This window comes from Marmota monax, unplaced genomic scaffold (genome assembly GCF_021218885.2).
Source record: "Marmota monax isolate L192 unplaced genomic scaffold, Marmota_monax_Labrador192_F-V1.1 WCK01_AAM20220418_F8-fsc00001, whole genome shotgun sequence".
Lineage (NCBI taxonomy): Eukaryota > Metazoa > Chordata > Mammalia > Rodentia > Sciuridae > Marmota > Marmota monax.
The window spans coordinates 44,334,490-44,355,441 of NW_026693777.1; the positions used below are offsets into that span (position 1 = coordinate 44,334,490).

At 35.4% G+C, this 20,952-nt stretch overlaps 1 protein-coding gene across 3 annotated transcripts in view; it reads right to left on the minus strand.

The window, feature by feature from the left end:
- Nucleotides 1–1,043: 1,043 nt before the first annotated feature.
- Nucleotides 1,044–20,952, minus strand: part of Tmem87a (transmembrane protein 87A) — a 60,779-nt gene continuing 40,870 nt past the window's right edge. For 2 of the 3 annotated variants that reach the window (XM_058584717.1, XM_058584716.1), the window contains exons 15-20: nucleotides 20,474–20,577; nucleotides 14,461–14,534; nucleotides 13,884–13,945; nucleotides 10,705–10,760; nucleotides 9,931–9,961; nucleotides 1,044–2,282 (exon numbers count right to left, since the gene is read on the minus strand). In XM_058584717.1, the coding sequence (XP_058440700.1) occupies nucleotides 2,241–2,282; nucleotides 9,931–9,961; nucleotides 10,705–10,760; nucleotides 13,884–13,945; nucleotides 14,461–14,534; nucleotides 20,474–20,577 (369 nt within the window). In that variant the 3' untranslated portion in view covers nucleotides 1,044–2,240. Of the gene's footprint in view, nucleotides 2,283–9,930; nucleotides 9,962–10,704; nucleotides 10,761–13,883; nucleotides 13,946–14,460; nucleotides 14,535–20,473; nucleotides 20,578–20,952 lie in introns of those variants that run through there. The other variant, XR_006855368.2, reaches the window with a different exon arrangement.

Sequence of the window (20,952 nt, forward strand, 5' to 3'; positions counted from 1 at the left end):
AATATTTATTTTTTTAGTTTTCGGCGGACACAACATCTTTGTTTGTATGTGGTGCTGAGGATCGAACCCAGGCCGCACACATGCCAGGCGAGCGCGCTACCGCTTGAGCCACATCCCCAGCCCCATACTGTCACTCTTTTTAAGAGGTTTTGTGTAGGTTGCTTTTTAAAAAATTACTACAGCAAAGAGTTGTAGAGAAATGCTACATAAGCCTCATCCAGACAGAGTGGATGACACATTCTGTATCACTATCTCACCAGGAAACTAAAGCTCCTGTGGAACCAAAGCAGACTTTTGCAAGAATATAACATAATGGAAAGTAGAAAGCCTATGGTGGCTGTGAAGGCCCTGATACTTTTTATATTAAATTGGTATCTTCTGTTGATCATTAATTTGTTGTAAAAAGAGAACATGAACTAATATCAGGACAATAAAATTCATGTTGAATGGCCTAACATCAGTTTGCTGAAAATAAAACCAATAAAGTCAACTTTTAAGAGCACATATGTCTTTTGATACTTTTGATAGCACATATGGAGGCATACGTGCTATCAAAAGTATGCACATGGGCTGGGGTTGTGGCTCAGTGGTAGAGTGCTTGCCTGGCACATGTGAAGCACTGAGTTCAATTCTCAGCACCACGTTAAAAAAATACATAAATAAAATAAAGGTACTGTGTCCATCTACAACTAAAAAATATTAAGAAAAAAAAGTATGCATATATTTTACCTACAAGATTCACTGCATTAACAGCTCCACCAAGTTTCCCAAATTTCCAATTGCATCAGAACTACTGATGGCTGCAAAGTTCTACATTGTTAAGTAAATAAAAAATTGTTAAAAAGCGAGAGAAATACTACATAAACATAAACACTCTGACTATATAGTATGAGTTAGTGAAGACTGTGGTCATGTGGTCAATGGTTTTTATAAAAAATAAAACAATCTAGAGTAAAAGCAATGAAAAGAAAATTTCCACAAGAGGAAGTTTAGAAGAAGGGTGTTCAGAGAAAAACTGAAATAAATGAGAAAAAATACATTAATTTTGTTAAAATTTTTTATATTAAAAAGTGGTATGACTTCTTATGTAGAACAAAAATCTTGGGAAGGCAAAATTGGAAAAACCATTAAAACAGAAATATAGTGCTTCAAGTGAATCCCATCACCTTGTGATATCCCTTATAAACAGTCTTCAAATTAACACCAGACACTAGAACAGTCAATCCTAAGAGCAAGCAGCAGCCCAGGGCCTCCCCACTATTTCATGCAAGAATAACTGTTTAAGCCAGCAGTATCTGTTTCCTTTCTATAAGCTCCCCTGAGGCATTATAGTCCCTCTAGCAGGGTGTTCAATCATAGCACTTAGATGCAGTGCCTCTGGGCATCTAGTGCAACCCCAAAGAATGGCATGAAGGCAAACAAAGCATTGCCTAGGACTCCACAATGCTGCCCTTGGAGGCTTACAAAACAGTAGTTAAAAGTCTTGGAGTGTGCACCACATTGCCAGCAATGGGATGTGTCACAATAGCAGATGTCAAAAGAGTTATGCTAATATTTCTCTTTAAAGTACATCTGAAATAGAAAAATCTTTAATATATACCATTTGTAAACAAAATTGCACTTGATTTTCCTTTTTTGTAAATGATCTGAATCTCACTGTAACTGTTTCTCTCTTTTTCTCCTTTTTTCCCCTTTTGATCATTGATAGAACCATAGCTCCTTTACTCAGAAGGGCTCTTTTTATTCAAAACTACCTCTGCAAGATGTGACCTAAACTTCCCAGAAAACTGAAAGACAATTAACAATCTCCCCTATGACCTATGCAACTCCCTAAATAAATAAAATTTACAGGCAGTTGCTCCTGGAGATTACATATTATGGTGTTGACGGCAAAGTCCTTTAGAAGACATTAAACCTTTTAGTTTGACATATTAAACAACTGAAACATATAAAGTTCAGGAACAACACATAAGTTGCATAAACATCCATGTCAGGATTTGGGAGGGAAAGGGCATCGATGTTGTAAATAAGCTTGTAGATTTTTCTCATCCTATGAACGTGTTTTCAATAAGATATTCTCCTTGTTCTGACACCTCTTGCCAGCTCCAATGCACACAGACCAAGGAACAGATCAGGATGTCACTGCCTCCTTTAATCCCATGGAACAATGGAGAAGATTGACAAAGAAGCTGATCTCTTCCCTGATACTAGCCATCTTCAACTTCAGATCTTCCCATCCTTTACTCCATTTTGGACCTTTCAAAGTGTGTAATCATTCGTTCCTAGGGAGTTAAAAAAAGATTTATTCTAAGTATATTAATTCAAAATGGTATACATTCCAAATATCTTGTGTAAACTATCCAAATATATATTTTCCACAATACTATCTTAATTACTTAGAGCAAAGGTTCCTAAATATCTGTGAAGATTTTGAAACATACAAATGTCCAGGCCCCACCCAAAATCAACTGAATCAAAATGGCTAGTTTTGGGACAACAAACCACAATGTGTATTCAGGGTCAATTAAATGACTGAACAAATATTATTAAGGATTAATAAGGATTTGTATCTCAATTAATTCAGGAATTTAACTTGAAGAACCAATCTAGATGTGGACAAAAATTTAGTACAATACTCAGCATTACAACAAAATATTAGAAAGAACCAAGAGTCCAAAAATTAAGAGTTATGTTAAAAAAACTATCTTTACAACAAAATATTACAGACTTTTTAAAATTACACTGGATGAGAAAGCTCTAGAAACCTGCTGCACAACCTGTCAGATCAGGCTGGGCAGGCAGCAACCAAAGTTGGCAGATTTAAAAGGGCCGGTGAACAGGCTTTATTGAGATATCACTCCCGGGCAGAACTCGAGCAGACCCACAGAGGGAACAGGGGAAGGGTCTGAGGAGAAACCGAGTGGAAGCTCCACCGGACTGGACTTTTATGGGGCTTACAGCAGGAAGGGAAGGGCTTGGGACAGGAAAAGGTGTCTCTAGGGTCCCTTGCCCCCTTGGAGTTGGTCAGGGGAGTTGGCTGAACTCCAGGATTGGCCAGGGGGTCCTGCTGATTGACAGGCGTTAGTCAGGAGATCTGGCTGATTGACAGGCATTTCCGCTGGCATCTGACTGATGTTCAAAGCAGCGCCGGCTGCTTTGTTCTAAGTTGCCACAAAGTTGCCACCAAGTCACTGCCACCGACCTAACATTCCAGCCTTACCATGTGCATATATTTAACCCCCTACTTAAGAATAGCTAAGAGAGTAGATCTTATGTTGTTTATATAAAATAGTATTTATACTATCATATTTCAAGTAAAAAAATTACCATTAAATTTCCATTTGTCATACAAATTTTTATATTTTTTTCATTTTTCCTTTGCTTCAATTGTTAAGGTACCCATCACAAACATATCCCAAACTGATAGGATTGTAAATCCTTTTTGAATACAATTAATCGAATGAGATAATCTATTCTTCTGTTTTTATTAGAAATACTTTTCCTAAAAATTCTGTTTTTCTTTTTCATTCTAGCAGCTCTCCAATCTGCTGCCCAGTTGTCTCTGTAAGAATATTTTACATTGTCATCCTAAGAATTTGCCTTGCCTCTCTTATGTTGGATCCTTTATTTCCTGGATCCCAAATCTTTCTGTTAGTTTTCTTATTTTCATGGAGAACATTTTCTAGTACTTTCCTAAGAAGCACACATAGGAAATTAATTCTTATGTGACTTGAAATATCTTTACTTTAACCTAATATTGATGGTTTATTTAGGTATAGAATTATAAGTTAAAAACTATTTTTCTTAGGCTGGTGTTGTAGCTCAGTGGTAAAGCACAGAACACATGAGGCACTTGGTTCAATCCTCAGTACCACATAAAATAAGTAAAATAAAGGTATTGTGTCCATCTACAACTGAAAAAAAAATTTTAAAAAACACAATTTTTCTCAGAATTCAAAGGCATTGTTCTAACATCTTCTAGCTTTTATTGGAAGTTATTGTTATGTAATTTGTTTCTTCTGTAATTCATTTAAATTCTTTCAAGTTTTATAAAAAGAAAGGCCTTGGGGAAAGTGACATTGGCATACTGGCAAAACAAAAAGTGCTGGATACTCTTACCTCCACAAATGCCCTGATTCAACAATACACCAGAACAATTCCTGGTGAAAAATTCAGGAAACAGCCTAGGGGTTCTTGTACCATGGAGTAAAACTAAATCAACTGTATCAAAGCCAAGAAGAAAATCTGAGGTCCCCCTTTTGCCATAATGTACTCCTTAAACCCTGCACAATGCCACATGAACTGTAGGAAACCTTTATCTCCTAGCTTCTCCCTGGGGAAGGAAGGGAAGGGAAGGATTAGAACCTATATCCAACATCTTCACCTTTCTAGAAGCTGCCAGAACTAAGCTGGTTTTTGTCTTGACTTTTGTCTTAAAAAACAAAGGGCCCCCAGGTTAAAAGTCATGGATAACCAAGGTTTGGTTTGGATTAGCAATCACACACTTGCCAGCACAACTGCCTGAACCTCTCAAATTCAGTGCAGAGTGAGTCAAAACCCCTAAATCCCAGCCTCTCCCTGGGGAAGAAAGACTTGGACTGTGATTAACATTCCAAGCTTCGGGAAGTTGCCTGAAGCCCAGTGTGAACAAAAAAATAAAGAGCTTGAGGATCACTGCTGCTCCAAGACCCACAGTGCAGTAGACAACAGGGGAACAAGAGATTATAAATTCCTGGGGAAAGACAGCAGATCCCTCTGACTTTGAATTCATATGTACAGAGAAGATACATATGCAGAGTAGGATGGAATTTTCCAGAGTCTCTGGCCAATCTGACTTGTGAGAATCTTCTGTACAAGGCATGTCACACTGAAAGTGATGATTCACTTTCTTTTTTAAGGAACAGACACCAATACAGAAAATTAAGCAAAATGGAGAAACAAGGAAACAGGGACCAAACAAAGGAGCGAGAAAAATCTGCAGAAACTGACCCTAACAATTAAACAGAGGTTCATGAATTACCTAAGAGAATTCTAAATAACTAGATCAAGATAATAATGCATGAATAAAGTAAGAATTTCAACAAGATAGAAAATTTTAAAATATGCCAACAAACTATAACCTAGAAGAAGTGAATAAACCCCTAGAAAGACACAACCCGCCAAGACTGAATGATGAAGAAATAGAAAATAAGACTTACAACTAGATTTAACTCAAAACCTCAAAAAAAAAAAAAAAAAAAAAGCCCAGGAACAGATGGCGTTATTAGTGAATTCAACTAAACATAGTTAAAGACAAATATAAACTCTTCCCAAAAAGTGAAGACAAACTCATTTCAAAGGAACTTCCAAATGGACTCTATGAGGTCAGCATTACCCTGACCTGATGAATACCCATGCAAAAATCTTCAACATAACAAAAACTGAATTTGAAAGTACATTAAAAGGATCACACACCATGATCAAGAGAGATTTATTCCTGAGATGCAAGGAAGGTTCAACATACAAAAATCAATGTGATACAATACATTAACATAATGAAGAACAAAAACCACATGATCAGATCAACTGTGATGCAGAAAAACATTTGACAAAATTGACCACCCTTTCATGACATAAATTTAACAAACTAGGAATACTAAGAAATTGCCTCAACATAATAAAGCACATAAGTGAATAAAACTGACTTCATATACAAAAATGAATAACTAAAAGCTTTGCTATGATCATAAAGAATACAAGAATGCCAATCTCACCATTTCTAGTCAATCAACACAGTACAGAAGTCCTAGCGAGAATAATTAAACCAAAAAAAAAAAAAAAAGTAAAACAAACCTGTTAGAATAAATGAGTTCATTAATATTGCTTGATACAAAACCAAAATATGACAATTAATGTCACTTTTTAGTTGTCAATGGACATTTATTAATTTATTTACATGTGGTACTGAGGATTGAACCCAGTGTTCACACAAGCTAGGCAAGCACTCTCCCACTGAACCACAACCCCAGCCCCTCTTCTTCATTCTCCTTTTTTTTTTTTTAACAGTGCTGAGGATTGCCTTGCACATATGCTAGGCAAGCACTCTATCACTGAGCTACCCAACTACCCAACCCAATCACTTACTAACAAAGAACTATCCAAAAAAGATATTAAGAACACAAACTCATTTACAATAGTAACAAAAAAAAATACTTAATTAAAACAATATGGTACTGGCAGCAAGACTGACACAGACCAATGAAACAAAATAGAATGCCCAGAAATAAAACCTACACACATACAGTATATGATCTCTGAAAAGGCTATAAAGTCTATACAATGAGGAAAGGATAGGTTCTTCAATAAATGGTACTGGAAAAACTGGATATCCACATGCAAAATCTGTTTGATTTTAATAAGCTTGAATCTTATGTACATAATCTTATGTACAAAACAGATTAAAGACTTAAAACTAATATCTGAAACTATAAAACTCCTAGGAGAAAAAAAAATAAGATTCTTGACACTAATATTGGCAACAATTTCTTGGATATACACCAAAAGCACAGGCAAGAAGAATAAAAATAGACCCAAAGAACTCAAACTGAAAAGCCTCTGCACTGCACAGGAAATGAGAGCATGAAAAGCAATATATGGGATAGGGGAATATAGTTGCAAATTATGCACCTGATATGGGGTTAATACCAGAAACTCTTAAAACTCAACAGCAAAAAAATCAATTAAGTTTAAAAATGGAAAAATGACCAACAGATAGAGGCCTGTGTGTGTGTGTGTGTGTGTGTGTGTGTCTTAAATGATCAGCATCACAAATCATCAGGGAAATAAGGTAGCCATTATCAAAAAGCAAAAAATAACATGTAGTGGCAAGACTATGGAGAAAATGGATCCTTGAGTTCTGTTGGTAAGAATGTAAAATGGTATTGTAACTACAGAAAATAGCAGGTTCCTCATAAAATTAAAAATAGAACTACTTTTATGATCCAGAATCCCATTTATGAAAAGAACTAAAAGCAGAATCTCAAAGAGATATCTGTATATCCGTGTCCACTGCAGCACTATTCACAATGGAATTAATAAGAAAAATGTCAGATATAGCGCGCGCATGTACACACACACACACACACATACATACCCCATGGAATACAATTAATTCAGTTTTAAAAAGAGAAAGAAATCCTGCCGTGGGTGAACTTTCAGGAGCTTATGTTAAGTGAAATAAGCACATCATAGAAGACAAGTACTTCATGAATCCACTTAGTATGAGGTATCTAAAATAGTCAAATGCATGGAAAGTAGAATGACAGATGCCATAAGCTAGAGGAGGCGAAAGGAGAGGCTGCTATTTAACAGGTGTAAGTTTCAGTTAAACAAGAATTTCTATAAATTTAATGTGTAACAATGTGCTTACTTAGCAATACTGTAATGTAGACTAAAAAATGTTTTAAGGAGAGTAGATCTTATTGTTATATTTTCTTACCACACACACACACACACACACACACACACACACACAAAGCCTCACTGTCACATACACTTGCAAAGTCCCACATAATTTATTCATAAAAGAAAACAAGAGGGCTGGTGTTGTGGCTCAGTGGTAGCACACTTGCCTAGCAAACGCGAGGCCCTGGGTTTGATCCTCAGCACCACATAAAAACAAATAAAGGTATTGTGTCCAACTACAACTAAAAAATAAATATTAAAAAAAAGAAAGAAAACATGAATACCTATACCTCAGATACAGCATTCATCTCCAGAATATAAAAAGAACTCAAAACACTTAACACCAAAAAACCACAAATAACCCAGTCAATAAATGAGCAAAGGAACTGAAAAGGCACTTCACAAAAGAAGAAATACAAATGGTCAAAAATATATACGAAAAAATGTTCAACATCTCTAGCAATTAGAGAAATGCAAATTAAAACTAAACCGAGATTCCATCTCACTCCAGCCAGAAAAGCAATTATCAAGAATACAAGTGACAGTAAATGTTGACAAGAACATGAGGAAAAAGGTTCACTCATACATTGCTGGTGGGACTGCAAATTGGTGCAACCATTCTGGAAAGGAGTATGGAGATTCCTCAGAAAACTTGGAATGGAACCACCATTTGACCTAGCTATCCCACATCTCAGTTTATACCCAAAGGATTTAAAATCAGCACACTACAGTGATGCAGTCACATCAATGTTTATAGCAGGTCAATTCACAATAGCTAAGCTATGGAACCAACCCGGGTGCCCTTCAATAGATGAATGAATAAAGGAAATGTGGTATGTATACACAATGGAATATTACTTACCCATAAAGAAGAAAGAAATTATGGCATTTGCCAGTAAATGGATGAAACTTGAGACTATCATTCTAAGTAATATAAGCCAATCCCCCAAAAAACAAAGGCCAAATGTTCTCTCTGATATGTGGATGCTCACCCATAACAAGGGAGGGAAGGGAGGGGAATGGGAATGAGAAAGATAGCAGAATGATTCAGACATAACTTTTCTATGCTCACATATGAATACATGACCAGTTAACTCCACATCATGTTCAACCACAAGAATGGGATCAAAATTGTAATGGGCTGCACCCCATGTATGTATAACATGTCAAAACATGTCCTACTGTCATGTGTATCTAAAAATAACAAATGAAAAAATTTAAATTAAAAAAAACATGGGCTGGGGTTGTGGCTCAGCGGCAGAGTACATGCCTAGCAGGTGAAAGGCCCTGGGTTAGATCCTCAGCACCACATAAAAATAAATAAACAAAATAAAGGTATTGTGTACAACTAAAAAATAAATATTAAAAAAAAAAAACATGAACAGATGATTGTTATCAGGCCACCAAAAATATGGTGGTAAACCCTTTATTTCCATGAATGGCACAATCAGGTTTCATGCAGTCAGACCTCTAGTTGGAATACAGCATGGCTAGAGAATTAAAACCAAAGGAAAACCCTGATAGAAAATAATTAGCAGAGATAGACCCCATGATAGAGACCTCAGAACTGCAAAATACACCACAGAAAGCAAAGTGCTATGTGGATAGGTTCAAATCTCAATGTTAACGGTCTCAATTATTTCAACTAATAGCTAAAGAATTTGACACTGTATGCAGTGTTACACAGCAGGTCAGTGGAAAATGAACAAATCATTTTTAGTATCCAGTTCAATAAAATGAGTCAGAATCAGAAAAGATATTTCTAGAAGGCTTTCTGAAATCAAGACATTGTAGAGTAATCTAACATTCCAAATAGGTTTTAAAACTAATTCCTATGAACCCAGGCCACAATTCTTAAATAAGACTTCACGTAAAGCCTCTTAATTGAACTATATGGAGGCATATTAAATCTTAAAAATCAACATGAACATTAGCAATACTAATTATGATCCTCATCGTCTAAAATGGTAGTGACATAGGAACATGAAATCTAAGAGATAACAAAATAATTTACATTTTGTCTACTGTATTCCTTTCTCAAACTTTTTATTATTTTGCCAAATTTAGCTACATTCAGATAAAATTTTAATTTCCTAGAGACAGTATTTTTTACTCAATTTAAGCAAAAACATCTTCAAGTCTTAACATATTATTCTGGAAAAGAAAAAAGGGGACATGCTAGACAGACATAAAGAAATGAAACCTTCTTGGGGATGGGGCTGTGGCTCAGTGGTAGAGTGTTCGCCTCACATGTGTGAAGCACTGGGTTCGATCCTCAGCACCACGTAAAAAAAAACAAAGGTTGAAAAAAAAAATGAAACCTTCTTTATTGTATTTGAATTTCCATTCTTATTCCTTTCAGCTCTACCAATTATAGTTCTTTAGTCCACACTGAGTAAAAATAAATAGAATCTCCCTAAACAAAGGATTCATGACTTGCTAGTAAATCACAAGATCCAAAGACTTAATACACATATGATTACTAACCTCATCTGAATCCAGAAGGGCTGGAAGTGCTCTGCAGAGAGAAAAACACTAAATTGAACAATGTAAAATAAAGCCATAAATGGTTCAAAAAAGTGGAATAATGATTTTTTGTTGTTGTTGTTGTTAACAGGTATTAAACCTTGGGGCACATCCCCAACCCTTTTTATATTTTATTTTGAGACAGGGTCTCACTAAGTTGCTTAGGGCCTTGCTAAGTTACTAATGCTGACTTTGAACTTGCAATCCTCCTGCCTCCCAAGCTGCTTGGATTACAGGCCACACCATGCCCAGTATGAACATGGGAATGCGGGTATCTCTTCAACATAGTGATTTCCTTTGAAAATATACCTAATTTAAGCTTTCTTGTGATTTAACTAAGATTTGTATCTTATTAACACCCCCTTTAAGGGGAGATAAAAAGCAAATAAAATAAACAAGAATCAGAGTTTACTAGAATTGTATAGAGAACAATAAACATGTTCTACAATATGATAGAATCAATATTTCATTAATATTACAGCTCTGGAAAGGAACTCAAAAATTTCAAAAGAACTAACTCATTGATTTTGGGAAGATCTATAGCTAAATCTTTCTAAGCCAAAATGTCATCTGAATGATTAATCCCAATTATTTCTTTTGTACATTATTTCTTATCTACTAAAATCATTCTTCAGCATTTTAAATTCTCATTGTTATACTCCTCAGCTCTTTCAATAAGTAGTACTAACTTTGAAATAGGATCCTTACAGTAATAGTAATGATTCAAACACTTACACATCTGTCACAGAAGAAGGAACATTCTCTTCTACCCACTTCAAATCATCTTCCTGCTGGGAATATAACACCAATTGTTATTCAAACACACTGCATAATACATCAAGTAAAAATATGTTTTAAGATCTTTAGTCTTTTGTAATTCTAAGTAGTACATACATATAACAAATGAGACTTCTAATAGGAAAGTCAAACTATTAAAAAAAATTTTTAATTATCTTCAACTAATTTCTCCCAAATGTCCCCACTACCCATTGTTTTTCCTGGTAACCATTGCTCTACCCTTACTTCTATGAATTCAACATTTTTGGATTCCTTATAGAAGAGAGATCATGAAGTATTGTTTTCCTGTGCCTGGCTTATTTCACTTAACGAATTGTCTTCCAGGTTCATCAATGTTATTGAGAAAAAGTTTCTTATTTTAAGACTGATCAGTATTAAACTGCGTATATACACATTTTCATAATCCACTCATCCAGTAACACTTTGGTTGATTCTATATAATTGCTATTATGAATGCTGCAATGAACATGGGAATGCGGGTATCTCTTCAACATAGTGATTTCCTTTGAAAATATACCTAGTAGGATCATACAGTTCTATTTTTGAGAAACTTCTCTACTGGTTTTCATAACAGTGATACTAACTTACATTCTTACCAACAGTGTGCAAGGGTTCCCTTTACTCCACAAGCCACATGCTCATCTTTTGTCCTTTTTTTTTTTTTAATTGGTACTGGGGATTGAACTCACGGGCATTCGACCACTGAGCCAAATTCCCAACCACCATCCCCAACACATCTTTTGTCCTTTTGACAATAGCCACTCTAATGGGTGTGAGGAGATATTTCATTATGGTTTTAATTCTCAATTCTTGATTATGATGATGAGCATCTTTTTTTTTTTCACATACTTATTTGTATTTGAATTGTTTTGAGAGATGTCTAATCCGGTCTTGTTTTTTTATGGGGTTGTTTTCTTGCTATTGAGTTGTCTGAGTTCCTTATATAAATTGCATATTTTTTAAAAAATACTTTGCTTAGTTGGCAATGGACGTTTATTTTATTTATTCATATGTGGTGCTGAGAATCGAACCCAGGGCCTCACACATGCTAGGCAAGCGCTCTACCACTGAGCCACAATCCCACCCTATAAACTGCATATTAACCCCCTCAGATGTATGGTTCACAAATATTTACTCTCAGCCTATAAGGTGTCTTTTCACCTGCTATTTATCTTAGAAACTATTTTTAGTTTAAGATAATTCCCTTTCTTTATTTTTGCTTTTGTGACCTGCACTTTTCAAGTCATATTAAAAAAAATCATTACCCAGATTAATATTATAGAGTACTTTTCTCCCAGTAGTTTTACAGTTTCAGGTGTGTGTTTAAGTCCTTAATCCATTCTGAAGACTTATATATGGTATGGCACAAGGGTCAAATTTAATTCTTCTGCATATGTCTTTCCAGTTTTCCCAACACCATTTATTTAAAAAAAACTATCCTTTCCCTATTTGGGGTCCGTGGTATCTTTGTAGAGAACCAAGTGACCATAAGGCATGAATTTACTTCTAGGCTTTCTATTATGTTCCACTGGTCTATGTGTCTATTTTTATGCCAGTACCATGCTGGTTTTTTATTTTATTTTTATTAGTTGTTAATGGACCTTTATTTTATTTACTTATTTATATGTGGTGTGGAGAATTGAACCCAGTGCCTTGCACATACTAGACAAGCATTCTACCACTGAGCCACAACCCAGCCCCCCATGCTGTTTTGATATTACAGCACAGCAGGTTTTTTTTTTTTTTTCCCTCTTCCCAGCCAGGCAGCAGGGTGGTAAGCTGGGCCTCAAATCCAGGGCCTATACATGCTAAACATAAGGTCTACTGAGTTACATTCCCAGATCTGTGTAGTACATTTTAAAGTCAGACTGTATAATGTCTCCAGCTTTGTTCTTTTTGCTCAAGTGTACTCTAGTTATTAGGGGTCTTTTGTGGTTCTTTTATAAATTCTAGGATTATTTTTTTCTATTTCTATAAAAAATGTCATTGGAATTTTGATATGGACTGCACTGACTGCTTCGGGTAGTATGAGCATTGTAACAATATTAAGTCTTCTAATTCAATGAATACAAATTATCTTTCCATTTATTTGTGTCTTCTGAAATTTCTTTCATCAATAGTTTATGGTGTTCAGTATACAGTTTTTTTACTTCCTTGGTTAAGCTTATTCTTGAGTAATTTATTTTTCTGCAGCTATTGTAAAAAGTATTTCTTTCTTGATTTATCTCTCACATAGTTCAATGCCAGTATACAGAAATGAAACTGATTTTGGTATGCTGATTTTGAATCCTGCAACTTTACTGAAATTTGTTAGTTTTAATAGTTTTTTTGGTGGAGTCTTTAACAGTTTCTATATGTAAGATAATGTCACCTGTAAACAGAAACAAATTAACTTCCTTTCCAACTTAGATGCCTTTTTCTTCTTTTTCTTGCCTACTTGCTCTGGGTAGAATAAAATAATTTTGTCTTTAAAATCATGTAACAGAAATATAAAATAATGTCTACAGCCTTAAATGTTCTCTTCTCAGTGGCCTAATAGTGTTTTTTAAAATAATATTTTTAGTTGCAGATGGATAGACACACTATTTTATTTACTTATTTATTTATTTTTTAATGTAGTGCTGAAGATGGAACCCATTGCCTCACATGTGCTAGGCAAGTGCTCTACCACTGAGCTACAACTCTAGCTCGGCCTAATAGTTTGTTTCATGCAGGCTTTGCCCCTTAAGGTTGGACTAAATTCTAAAGCCCTCCTATAAAAAATGAATACTCAATTTTTAGAACAAAACATTAGGTCTTTACCACAAAAAAAGATATCAGGTTATTAACGGAACTGTGACTTCACTGATGAAAACCATTAAACAGAACAATCAGATTGGTCTATATTTTTTCAAAATATAGTAGCATATCATCTAGTTAAAGATACCTAGACCCTAGTCTCTCTTGCTGCCTGTTTTTAGAAATGTAAATGTGATAAATAAGATTGTAAAGTAAGCCTAATTATAGGATAGGTACAAAAATCATTAAGATGTAACCATAACTGCTGGGTTTTACCCAAGGCTAAAAGGCCATGCAAAAATCAAAGAGGAAAGGGGGGGAAAAAAAGTGATACTTACTGCTTTATTTACCTTACTATTTCCATTAGGTTCTTGTTTGGTACCTCTCATTTTCATCCCCTCTGTACAAGAAAAGAAAAGAAAAAAAAAAAAAAAAAAAACCAAAGATGTGTCAACTTTGTCAATAGACCAGCAATGAACATAAAATTGAATTCAGAGCTTTATTTTAAGCTACCTCTGTGAATTATATAACAGATATCTCTCCATCTTTACATTTATACTGGGGAGTTCAAAGCTAAATTTCTAGCTTGTTTCTAGAAAGTAAACTGGACATTTAATGTGGAATTATTTAAGCAATTTATCATGGCTTCATCTTAAAACTTATATACTGACTGGGGAATAGCTAGGTGGTAGAGCACTTGCCTAGTATGTATAAGGTCCTGGGCTCAATCCCCAGCACCACCATACGCCACACACACACACACAAAAAAAAAAAAACCCTTAAAACTTATACTCTTATTTGTTCTTTACCTAACTTTACCACATACCAAATTCAGGAACAAAACTGTTATAAAATAATAACAGACTATATGAAAAAATATTTAAAACACAAATAAAAGGTGAATTTTATCACTACCAAAGCTTTCTTTCAGCATAGGTTCCTTTTGTTCATCTTCCTCCTCTTCTTCAGACAATGGTGAAAAGGCAAACCTGATGGAACAATGTCAGAATAGAAAGAAAAATTAGAAAACTACAAAAACTGTTCTACTATCTGGATTACCCCCACCCCCCAGTACTGGCAATTAAACCCAGGGGCACTTTACCACTGAGCTACATCCCCAGTCCTTTTTAGCTTTTTATTCGGAGACAGGACCTCACTAAGTTGCCGAGGTTAGTCTTGAACTTGTGCTCTTCCTACCTCAGTCTCCCTAGTAGGTGGGATTGTGCCAGCATTCCCAGCTATTATCTGAATTTTACAGGACTTAAGTAATTGCAATTGCAGTAAAATTCACAAAAATCAGTTTAGGGAATACTAATTTTTCCCTTCAGAAAGCTCTTAAATATCTATATTAGCAAAAGAGAAGCAGAAGAATACCATACTTATGAGTGCAGGCTACCTGGAACCTTCAGACAAGTTACTTAATCTCTTTGTACTCCTAGGTTTCCTCATTTGTACGTGGGGATAATAGAGTATTACTTAAAACACTCACAGAGGTTTTTGTGCTTAAAACAATACCTGAAACTTCTTTTTTAACTCTTTAAGTTATTTTTATATGTATTTTTAGTTGTTGATAGACCTTTGTTTTATTCATTCATTTATATGTGGTGCTGAGAATCAAACCAGTGCCTCACACATGCTAGGCAAGTGCTCTACCACTGAGCCAGAACACCAGCCTAATACCTGCAACTTTTAGCAAAGCACTCTGTGAGGCTACATATCATACAAAGTAAATTTTCATTTAATTTACAATCTCAGCCTTCAAACTGAGAATTAAGGAAAGCCTAATCTTGTGTGTTGCAGGTAATATAAAACTTGTTTCCAAGTGGGAAGCTCATAAGATGAAGGTCTGGTTTGGTACACCTCCGATGCTGCTCCCTCACACCTCTTTAAGTGACTCAGTAAAGTAGCTGCCTCAGCTTTAGCTTTGACCTCATTATGTACTTTCAATTTTATTGTTACCCTAATATTTTCATTCTGCTTTGGTTTTAAATCTTCCTTTCATCATGAAAACTCTTTAATAAGCTAGAAATGCAGAATGTCTGTCATTTGTTAAAGGTTAACAAATGTCATGGTAAATATCATAGTTAATGATAATACCTGACTGCATCTAAAATCAGAATAAGGAGACTCACTCTTACCACCTCTATTCAATGTTACATAGGAAGACCTAACCAATATAATAAGAATCAGAAAAAAGTAGGAAGATGATTTGTTAAGGAATAAACATTATGATTACTTTAGACAAAAACCCATCTGAGGTAAAATCTAGAAATTGTCAGAAGTAACAAGATAATGTATCAACAGCATTTAGCTGGGTACAGTGGCACCTGCCTGAAATCCCAGCTACTCAGGAGGATGAGGCAAGGGGATTCCAAGTCAAGGCCAAGCTTGGTAGTTTAACGAGATCCTGTCTCAAAATATAAAAAGGCTGAGGATGTAGCTTAATGATAGAGCACCCCTGTGTTCAATCCCCAGTACAGGGAGCAAGTGGAGTGGGGATGGGGGGAGGGGGGAGTCAACAGCATTCCTACATATTTGGAAAAACCATATGTAATATTTTTGAAGCTTTCATTCATATAAAAAATTTAAAAACATAAATGAAGCACTAAAAGAATGGAAATAACATATCCAAAGATGAAATTATTAAAAAGATATAATTTCCCCTCATTAATTCAATAATTCAACTAAATTCTAATCAAAATCTTTGTAAAGTTTTCCTTGAATTAAACAAGCATATTAATTTTTAAAATTAACATTTTTAAAAAAGATTAGGGATAGAGGTTTAGGTACTCCAGATACCAAGAGTTGTCAGGAAGTTATGTAATTAAACCAGAATACTGATGAAGAAGCAAAATAATGGAAAAAGAGAACACAAACATGGGCTGGGGATGTGGGTCAAGCGGTAGCGTGCTCGCCTGGCATGCGCACGGCCTGGGTTCGATCCTCAGCACCACATACAAATAAAGATGTTGTGTCTGCCGAAAACTAAAAAATAAATATTATATATATATAAAAAAAAAAAAAAAAAAGAGAACACAAACAATTCTTGGTGAATGAAAACTTTGATGGTGAATTTAAAATAACCTTCTGACCTCACCTTAGGTTAGGAAAGAATTTCTTAGACAAGATACAAAATGTAAAATCCATAAAGGAAAAAATGACAAATGTGACTTCCTATTTCTGCATTTTTATATGACAAAAACAGCACAGAAAAATTAAAAGGTAATGAATATCTTCAGTACAACAAAGAAAATATTGGCTCTTAAAACATATTAGGAATTACTACAAATAAATACATAAATGACTGCTATGATTTGAAATGTCTGTCCCCTCTAAAACTCGTGAGAATTTCATTTCATTCTCAGAGCAACAGTATTTGAGATGGGGTTTAATGGGAGATGTTTAGATTGTGAGGGTTATACCCTGGTTAATGGACTGATCCTGTTATAAGAAATGCTTTTGCAAGTGGGCTCTCCCTCTTCCTTTATGTCTTCACCACATGATGACACAATAAGAAGGCCCTCACCAGATGCTGGCAACCTTGATCTTGGGACTTCTCAGCCTCCAGATCAGTGAGTCAAGGAATTTCTCTTCATTATAAATTACCCAGTCTGTGGCATTTTATTAAAATGGACTAAAACAATGATCAGTAAGCCAATAAAAAATAAGACAGCAACAACAGGCTAATTCACAAAACTAAATGACTGTTAATATATATTTTAAAAAGCTCAAATATAAGTGCAAATAAAAATCACACTAAATATTAACTCTTATCCACTATACCTTCAAAAATTAATGTAATAGGGAGATGTAGAAGGGCAGAGAGAAAAGCTTCTCTCATATTACTATTATATACACAATTTGTTTCAGGTTCTTTATGAGAATGCAATCCAGAAAATACTTTCAAAGTTAAAAATATACATACCCTTTAACTCAGTGATTTGAAGCACACTAATTAAATATTGAATTATGTGCCAGTGTGTCATGAAAAATTAACCTTATATAACCAACAGTGGTCTGACCATTCCCCTTGACTACTATGAAGTAATCTCTGTAGCACTGAAATATCGGGCCTGATGGGAATGTTTTTGTTTGCCTGGGAGATCTGGATAAAGACAGTTCAATAGTGTGATTTATGATAGAGGCTTTGGCTCCATCACATCTGTTCCAACCTCTGGAGAACTGGAGACTAAAGGTATTAGCCCAGCTTTCAGGAGGACACTACCTGAATAAATCTCACTAAAAACTCTGGACACCAAAGGTTCAGGTGAGTACCCTGGATGGCAATACTCTATATGTACTGTTACATACTACAGCTGGGAATAAGTAATGTCATCCATCACTCTATGAGGACAGAATTATGACAAGTTTCTGTTTAGGCTCTTCCAGAACTCTGCCCCATGTGTTTCTTCTCTTGTATTTGTACCTTTCCTGTGTAATAAATCATAGGTAGCTATGAGCATTACCAGCTTTCACTAAGTTTTGTGAGTCCTAGCAAATGATCAAAGCTAAAACCGGTTTTGGGAACCTCCAGGCTTGCAATTGAGGTCAGAAGGGAAAGCTGTCTTATGGGGACTGTCCCAACGGACTTTGTAGTTCAGCTAACTATGGGTAGTTGGAGTCAGAAGTCAGATCCTGACTCACTGAAACATGCTGTTTAATAAAATAAAGGATGAGGGCTAGGGCTGTAGCTCAGTGGTAGAACACTTGCCTAGCATGTGTGAGGTACCAGGTTCGATTCTCAGCACCACATACAAATAAATAAAATAAAGGTCCATTGACAACTAGGAAAAAAACATTAAAAAAATTAAAATAAAATAAGGAATAGGAGGGTGAGAGTTAGTGAACCTTTGAATCCCATACTGGCATAGGGTCAGCCATGATATGGAATTGCAGCTGTGCTAGTATCATTACTGGAATTAAAAATTACCAACAAAATTTAGAAATGATGGCTCAACTCCTGGGGAGTTGGCTTGATGGATGTATAAAAAAAATGCAAAGTAACAAGAAAGAAGAAAAATGTGTAACACCTTAGTTATTGTTTTTGTAATAACTAAAATGAAAATAAAGAAGAATGTTGGAGCAGATCCTTATGATGGGCCAACTTGGATGTAGGCCTATCTGACACTGTCAAGTTTGGGCTCTTGCTGAGTAGTTACAGCCACCTCTAAATCACTTCAAAAGGGAAAAACTATACTGAAATAATAAAGAGCAAAGATTAGAATGACTTGTAAAAAGAGAATGGATAAAAGAAGGGAGAAATCAAGAGGGGAGAGTTAGGGGACTTGCTCTAGCAGAGTGGAAGTCTTTAAATAGTTATTAGAAAATGGGATGATCCAGGTATGGTAGTGGGGCCTGTAGTCCCAGCTATTCCAGGGATGGAAGCAGGAGGACTGCTTGAGCCCACAAGTTCTAGGTCTGCCTAGCAATATAGTAAGACTGACAACCAGAAAAGGAAGGAAAGCAGGAGAAAAGGAGAGAAGGAAAAAAGACAAAAAGAAAAATCCAGGAAGGAAAAACAGGCAGAAAGGGAAGAAGGGAGGAAAAAGAAAGGAGGAAAGGGGGAAACGGAGAAAGAGAAGGAAAATAAAGGAGAAAGGTGAGTAAAATAAGATTTTAACTTGAATAGGGAATAAAATGGGAAAGGATATACCATATTAAGCTACTAATAACACTGAAGTCATGGGGAATGGAGGCAATGTTTAAAAGAAAAGGGAAAGGGGAGATAATACAAAACGTTTTTTAAAGACCAAGGAAGCAAAGCATTTTAAATACAGACATTGCTAGCAAGTCACCAGTATTATCTAAAAATAGACAGATTTAAAAGGAGAGTCCCCAAAACATCTATATGTTCTTTTTGAATAGTGAGATTTCAGATCTCCTCTATTTTCTTGCATGGCTTTTCTGTTACTTGACTTTCTTTCTTTTTTTTTTTTTTAAATTTTTTTTATAACTTTATTTGTTTATATGTGGTGCTGGGGATCAAACCCAGGGCCTTGCATGTACGAGGCAAGTGCTCTACTGCTGAGCCATAACCCCAGCCCCTTGACTTTCTTTCATTGCTATATTTAATTATAAAATTTTAGCTGTTCAAAGGGACCGGGTTGTGGCTCAATGGTAGAGCCTAGCAGGCATGAAGCACTGGGTTCAATCCCCAGCACAACATAAAAATAAACAAATAAAATAAAGGTATTGTGTCCATCTACAACTAAAAAATATTTTTTTAAAAAATTAGTTGTTCAAACTGGACACAGAGGTGTCCCCCATATTTCCAGCTACTCAGGAGTGTGAAGCAGGAGGATTTTGAGTTTGAGGACAGAATGAGCAATACCACAAGACCCCATTTCATAAAAAAGAGCTGTTCAGTTATTTACACTTCTTTGGTGTGACTGTTTAATATAAGCTCTTAACTGTCTAACTAAAAAAGAGGACAGAAGGGTTTTTAAAAAAAACAAAAACAAAAGGGAAACAAAGGCATGGATATTCACAAAATAATAACAGGCAACTCTTTAATAACAGAGAGAAGTCAATCGCTTAAGTCTTCATTTTACCCTACTGTTATAAAGTGAGTTGGGTAGGGCCTACAGAAATTTGTCTTTTCTTCTGGACAGCTGACAGAAGAGACTGTCATTTACCTATATAATTATCAGAAGATGTCAGATTTGAAAGGGACCTCATATCATTTGATATAATTCGTCATCATTATATGAAAAGGAAACTGAGATCCAGAGAAATGAAAAGAGACAGCATGACAAAATCACAAAGCAAATTAAGGAAAGCCAAGAAAGGAACCCAAATTCAATTGATACCAGTCCCTACATTTCTTCCACTATATGACACAGCCCTGACAAACTCCTCTAAAGCACCACTCCTATTTCATGAAATAGCTATTTAACCATTAGCAGAATAAGTAAAAGAGTCCAAGAACCTCTGATTATTTGCTGATGGCCGCCAGAGAACCATGATGACGAAGAGGATCATGGAGAACAGCAACCGCCAGATGGCATCGTCCACCCACAGTTCCCGCCAGTCCTACAGTGAAGGTGGAGAAAAGTACAATGTCTATATTTATTATCTTTATACTTTGTTCACAAAGCCCTTGGCATAGAATAAGAATCACTTATTTATGCACTTATGTTATATTTACTAAGAACTTGATATGCGCTAAGTGCTAGGAATACAAAGTGAATAAATGTAGTTTCTTCCTTTGCAGTGCTTACTGTGCTTAAAGAAAAGGCACCATCTGAACAGAAACATCAAATTCACCAGCTCGTAGAATCTTTGGAGAAGGGTTTTATTTCGGGTAAGAAAAAGTAATATAAGGTTTTATACTTTATAATATTCATTTTCATTTTTTGCCAAAACAGAGTCTTAGCTGCCTCCTATTGGCCAACTACAATGCACCAA